This window comes from Monodelphis domestica, chromosome 6, assembly GCF_027887165.1.
Source record: "Monodelphis domestica isolate mMonDom1 chromosome 6, mMonDom1.pri, whole genome shotgun sequence".
NCBI classification, from domain to species: domain Eukaryota; kingdom Metazoa; phylum Chordata; class Mammalia; order Didelphimorphia; family Didelphidae; genus Monodelphis; species Monodelphis domestica.
Genome location: NC_077232.1, coordinates 17,095,009 through 17,102,165, shown reverse-complemented (window position 1 = coordinate 17,102,165; position 7,157 = coordinate 17,095,009). Strand labels below are relative to the sequence as shown.

General features: G+C 37.0%; 1 protein-coding gene and 1 pseudogene across 1 annotated transcript in view; one reads left to right on the top strand and one right to left on the bottom strand.

Annotated features, from left to right (window-relative positions):
* Nucleotides 1-254: 254 nt before the first annotated feature.
* On the top strand, nt 255-1,834 carry LOC100616753 (amidophosphoribosyltransferase-like; annotated as a pseudogene).
* A 2,980-nt stretch (nt 1,835-4,814) lies between these two features.
* LOC103105123 (butyrophilin-like protein 2) overlaps nt 4,815-7,157 on the bottom strand; it is a 57,827-nt gene continuing 55,484 nt past the window's right edge. The window contains exon 5 of the mRNA XM_056803741.1: nt 4,815-4,912. Coding sequence (XP_056659719.1) covers nt 4,815-4,912 — 98 coding nt within the window. The remainder of the gene's footprint in view (nt 4,913-7,157) is intronic.

The window sequence follows — 7,157 nt, the reverse complement described above, 5'->3', positions numbered from 1 at the left end:
ATTGACCAAATAGAAACTGATGACCCCATGAGAAATGAAAAAATACTGAAGCAAAGTCAAGACTCCTATCAAAAACAATTGATTAAAATATTTTAACTGTCATTAGGTGGTGTGAAAGTTATAACTAAAAAAAAAAAGAAACTAAATGTCATGTGTCAAGAAATAACCAAAGAAAACTGCCCATATCTCTTAGAAGCAGAGGAAAAACAGAAATAGAAAGAGTCTGATGGTTATATCCTAAAAGAGGCCCCAAAATGACAATAAGAGGTTCAATTGCAAGAAGGGAGGATTTGTGGGGAAAGATCTTGGAGGAGTGCAGTGTGTTTGGCTGCATCGCCTCAGGATAGTGGCCCAAGCAGCTGGATGTGCCCCATGTGATCACCCTGGGGCTCGTGGGGCTTCAAAACCAGAGACAGGAGAGTGCTGGGATTGTAACAAGTGATGGATATGGTTTAATGCCAACAATCTGAACACACAAGGGAATGGGACTCGTAAACCATGTGTTTACTGAAGATAATATGAAGAAGCTGTATGTTTCAAATCCTGGAATTGGTCACACAAGGTATGCTACCACTGGAAACTGTGAATTAGAGAATTGTCAACCCTTTGTTGTTGAAACACTCCATGGAAAGATTGCCGTGACACACAATGGAGAATTAATAAACTCTGTTCATCTGAGGAGAAAGCTTCTGTGACATGCTGTTGGATTGTCAACAGGTTCTGCCAGTGAAATGATTACTCAGTTACTGGCCTATATATATACCTCCACATAAAAGAGATGATAGCCCTAACTGGGTAGCAAGGATTAAAAATTTAATGAAGGAAGCCCCTACATCATATTTATGACTTATGCACAGAGACGTTATTTATGCAGGAAGAGATCCTTACAGAAATTGTCCCCTGTGTATTGGATGTATTATTCCTGTATCTGATATAAATGGAAGAGGAAAAAATAATTCTGAAACTGAAGGATGGGTGGTATCATCTGAATCCTGCAGTTTTTTATCTATTGGTACAGTGTATTATCATGAAGTTTTACCAGGAGAAATTGTGAAAATATCTAGACATAATGTTCATCCTCTTGATACTGTACCGAGGTCTGGGGGAGATCCAGTGGCTTTCTGTATCTTTGAATATGTTTATATTGCAAGACCAGATAATATATTTGAATGTCATATACACAGTTAGACATCGTTGTGGTCAGCAGTTGGCAATCGAAGCCCCTGTGGATGCTGATTTGGTCAGCACAGTTCCTGAATCAGCCACACCAGCAGCACTTGGTTATGCAGGAAAGTGTGGCCTTCCATAAGTAGAAGTCCTTTGAAAAAATCAGTATGTAGGAAGAACCTTAATTCAACCAAATATGCAATTAAGACAACTAGGTGTGGCAAAAAAATTTGGAGTCCCTTCTGATAATTTTAAAGGCAAATGGATTGTTCTAACAGATGATTCCATTGTAAGAGGCAATATCATCTCACCCATAATTAACTTGCTCAAAGAATCTGGAGCAAAAGAGGTTCACATTCGAGTAGCTTCACCTCCAATCAGATTCCCGTGCTATATGGGAATAAATATTCCTACAAAAGAAGAGCTTATTGCCAACAGACCTGAGTTTGATGATCTTGCGAAATACATAGGGGCAAACAGTGTTGTATACCTGTCTGTGGAAGGTTTAATTTCATCTGTTCAAGAAGGGATGGAATTGAAGAAGCAGAAAATAGAGAAGCAAGAAAATATAATTCAAGAAAATGGAAATGGCCTGAAATACTTTGAAAAACACAGTCATTGTACAGCATGTCTCACAGGAGACTACCCTGTAAAGTTGGAATGGTGAATGTGCCATGGGGTCATGGGCGGAAAGAGGGAGGGGAGGTATATTTCATATGGGATGTAAAATTGACCTTAAACAAATTTTATTAGATTTGCCTTATGAATGATTGAGTTACTAAAAGTAGCTTTTAAAGTATGAGATCCTGCCACATGCTTTTGTTTGCCTTTACATTTTTGTCAATTATTTGTTTTCTTCATAAGATTTAAAAACCAAAGTGTCTTGACTTACTGACTATCCCAGATTAATTATACTTAAGTAATATCTTAGGAACATTAGGTTTTCCTTTTAGCTTTATTAAATAGCTTAATAAAAATTCTTAGGCCAATGTTAATGGAATTGTAAACATTTTATTCCAAACTATCTAATGGTAACTCAGAGGACAAAATTCAATTTTGTACATAAGAACATTTCAGTTACCATACTTGCCAAAAAAAATTCTTATAGAATTTTAAACTACTTTTATTTAAGGAATAAATTCCCTCATTTTATTTTAGAATGCTTTTATCAATGAATTTTCTTAATAGATTGTGTCTTAGGATATTAATATGAAAGGAAACCTCTTATCATCTACTGTATTGGTGTATATATTGTTTAACAGTTACACTTTTATAGGAGGCAGGTGAGTTGAATAGATGTCTACAACTTCAAGAATGACCTTCAAAAGATTAGAAAGATGGGGATTTGTTTTACAATAGAGCTGTGTTATATGGGAAACACTGAGCTATAGATTATAACTTGTTTACTCTTTAATATCCCAAAGGTTTTCCACCACTGAAAAACAAAATGATAATCTAGCCCAGAGGTTCTTAACATGGGATCCATGGAGTTCAAATAATTTTTAAAAATGCCTTGACTATAACTTAGTAAACTTATGTTTTTAATGTTCTCAATGGAGAGGGAGGGAGGAAAAGATTATGGAACTCAAATTTTTTAAAAATTGAATGTTGAAAATTTTTGTTGACATGTAATTGAGAATAAATAAATAAAAATTAAATGTTAAAAAAAGAAAGATCATAAAATTTTAGATTTCTTTTATTTGATATTTCTATAGAGCATCCAGTTTGAGATATGTAAAAAAGAGCTGAGATGTGAGATTGGTGGCCAGGAGAGGTTAGGGCAGGATATCTAGATCTGGACACCACATGAACAGAAATGATCATTGAACCAATAGAAGGTGATGAGACCCATAAAGGAAATAATGTAGAGTAAGAGAAGAATGGAACCTTGCATTATCAACAGTTAGTGAGCTCACTCTGGATGAAGATTCAATAAAGGATACTAAGAAGTGATCAGACAGTTAGGAGGAGAACCAGGAGAGAATTGTTTCATGAAGTCATAGAGAGAAGAAAGTATCTAGAAGAGAGTGATTAACAATATCAAATACTGCAGATGAGTGTGATCATTTGTTCAGAAAATGTCATTAGATTTGACAGATAAGAAGAGATCATTCCTAACTTTAAAGAGTGCAATTTCAGTTGAACAATGAAAGCAGAAGCCATATTAGAGAAAGTTTCAAATCAAATGAAGAGATGAAGTGGAGGGTCCAAATGTAAATAGATGGCTTTCTCAAGAAGTTAAACCATGAAAAGGAGGAGAGATTTGGGCAGAGAGCTACTAAAGATGGTGGGAGCAAGTAGGGGAACTTTTTTATTTGCTTCTTTAGTTTTGTTGTTTTAAAGGATAAAGAAGATTTGAGTATGTTTGTAGGCAGCAGGAAAGCAACCAAAATAGAGAGAGAGGTTTGCATGTTATCTCCTCCCATTAATCTGTGAGCTCATTGACAGTAAAGACAGGTTTTTTTTTTCCTTTTCTTGATAAACCCTTAGCACTTAGAACCATGCCTGGCACACAGTAGTTACTTATTAAATGTTAATGCCTGATTGACTTTATGACTCAGTCTCAGTTTCTTCATATGTAAAAGTAAGGACTTAGATTCCATGTCTAAAATCCCTTCTATCTCTGTATCTTATGATTCCTAAAGGTAGAATTTGGGATGTTTTAACACTAATGGGAGAATGTAGTCTCTCTCAGAGGGGAGAGAAGCCACAAGGTAGGAAGATGGAGACAGGATAGAAGTTTAGAGTCAAATTAGAGATATGAGGTGGTCAGAATGAGTCTTTATTAATTATCAATGAGCCACAGCCAAACTCTGATCAAAGGACTATTCCAAAGGCTTTTACCAGTACAATACAGGTCAGAGAGATGAATAGAGAAAGATTAAAGATGGAGCTTGGCCAGAGGCCAAGCTCCTGCAAGGACAGCCATCAGCTAGCCTGAAAGAGAAGAGAGGGGAGAGAGCGGGACGAGGCGGAGCTTGCTGGGCCATAAATACCATTTGCTACGTAGTACATAGGGATGACCCTCATTGGTCAATGACAAGGCATAGGTGTGGTTTCTCTTAACCAAGTGAGAACAAAGAAACTTGTTTTCCCGCCTAACCTGGGAGAAGCTGGGGTCAAGGGTCAGAGGCCTTCCCAGCCATGAGCAATACTGAGCATGCTCAAGACTGAGCATGTTCTCTTTAAAGGCAATCTGACTGCTACAATTCCCCCTTTTTGTTTTACACACAAATGAATAGTGTAATATCAAAATGTAACAACATTACAGCCTTAACAAATACAAACACTCTGGTGCATAATCATATTCTGATACAGAGATGAAAAACCCACCCTGATTGTATAACTTAGATATACCAATCAAGAGTGAACATCAGCATAAACTGATTCAGTGATCAATCTTAAAAAATTCCAAACTGATCTTTCTATCTGTCTGCATTTCAGGATCTATGCAACAGTCTTAGTAGATATAAAAATGTTAAGAAAATAATTTCCACGCTACTGATCCTGGTCTAATGAGGTAGAATTCTATGGCTCACATGACAGGTGCAATAATAAAGTTGGGGAACAGAGGAGGCCCACAAACACTGCACTCTCTCTGTTCGATTCTTCTGCCCATCCGAGCTGCAGTCTCGGGGCAAAAGCTGTTAACTCTTCGTCATCCTAAGACCAGCAAAGGAATCGGGGTTACGAATGAAAGTCCCTGTCCGGGCAGTACAAGACTCAATCACAGGGTCGGCCAGTCCTGTGACATCCTGTTTGGGGTAACGAAAAATGAAGAGTAACAAAAGAAGAGATGGACACTATATGCAGAAGTTGTCCGTCTTTTCAACAGTTAGCAAAATACTATCTCTGGAGATGAAGGATAAGTCCTTCCTTTCTCTCGTACTGATACTGCATCTTGGGGATCTTTCCATGCTCACTGCCAGATGCCTGCCACATAGGAAACTGGTTGGTAGCTTGATACCAGGACATTCAGCGACTGAGGGTGTCAGTACGCCACGTCTCTGCATCTCCCAACCTCAAACATCCATTTCATATGGAAAGTGTATAATCGTGGCTGAGGCTGTCTGGTCCATAATGAAAGATTCATTATGATTCCCCTTACATGCAATCAGACATCATTCTCCAGAATGGTCATCTGAAAATTAACAATTGCTGTCATGTTCTCATGTTCAGCGACTGTTGGGTGACTGCAATTATAGAAATCTTTGCACCTTCATAATTCTGGATCAGAGCATTAACAGTACTTTCCTTGTACTTAAAAATTCTGGCAATAATTGTGCAACAGAAAAATCAAAGTTGAATACTTGAAAATGAATCAAAAGTGTTCTCTAAAATGAACATACTGATCTCTATGAGATTCCTCTCCCTTTTCTTTTTGTTTGTGGGTAGGGAGAGATCCTTTCAAAGAAAAACATCCTCTCTGAACAATTCTGGAGGATCATGTTATCACATGTCAAATGATCTTAGAAAATTGATCCTGGGAACCTGATCCCAAAATTAATACAAGATTCTAGACTTTTGGCTCACTGTCTATGTGGTATCTTTGAAACTGAGCCAATGTAAAATATCAGAACTTATATTCCCAATGATTCCTAATTCCTGATCTAAATAGATCAAAATTCGCCTTGTATATGAACATAATTTTGCACCATTACAGGCTTTGCAAAAAGCATTAATACAATAATCACAGTGCAATTTTTAACAAATACCAATATTCCCATACATTTTACATTCTCAATTGTAACTTAAATAACCATGATGGTGATAATGAAGTAATATTTCAAGTTTTGACTGCATATCCCTTATGTCTTCCTTATTTAAATCTCTGCTTGTATAAATAAACCCATCAATATGATAACCAAACCTATACCATTACCACTATTTGCAAAATTCTTTCCACCAAACCAATGTTTGGGTAAATAGAAGCTTAAGTTGTTTTCCATGTAAAAACAATTTCTACAGTTTCTTGTACCTATGGAATTTGACATAGCTTTTTCATTCCTAATTGTCAGTGAATAATATTCAATGTGCTTTTTCTACACGCTTATCTGTGCCTATTGTGTCATGTTTTTAATCCATACTCCAAAACAGTAAAACTTAGATTATACTTTGCCCTTGCTCCATGTTTTTGTGCAATAATAATTTTTTCCACCTAGGAGAGACAATGACTGCGCGTCCACAGAAATTGTCACACCTAGAGTCCTCAGTGTTTTCCTGAGGTCTTACTTCCATATACCAGAACGTCTTCCAGTATATGAAAGGGAAGCCAATAGATCCCGAATCCAGTGGCCATCTGAATTCTGGGATTGTTGGAGGAGAGCAAGACATTTTTCCTATTAAAATATTACCCACAAAGACAGGGTATCAGGAGTAATGATTAACAATGGTATTAACACTTAACTACATCTCTGGTAGTCAGCCCTTAATGTCCATCCTGGTATTGTCAGGAACATAATCTTTGCCTGGATGTCAATGATTTCTTACAATAACTCAGGTTCCTGATTAAAGATTTCCTAGTGTCTTTTCCCTGATCTCTCATCCTTTCTCGAGAGTAACATCAGTGTCATCTGTCCATTAACCTTGTCTGTGCATCATTTCCTGCTTAGCACCTCATTTTTGTTGTCAGAGGTATCAGATCTATGCTATGAATGAAAGTTTTCTATCTCCTACTTCTTTGGAGAATCATACCAAGGTCTATACCCTTGTTGATAACAGCATTTCTTACAATACAAGTGGTAGCTTTACAATGCATACAATATACATTTCTTTTGACAGTATCATATACAAAATACAGGGTATACATTAGCAGCTAGACAATTTGTAGCTAATTCATCTCAATCCCATAGCAAAGTCTTTGGAGTGTGGGACATATTTGGTGTCTTGTACAGACACAAGTGTGATTTAGTCCTTCTGAGTTAGCATACTTGATGTTGCTCTGGGTACCCCATCTCAATGGATGTCAGCATGACAAGTGTCCGTCAGTG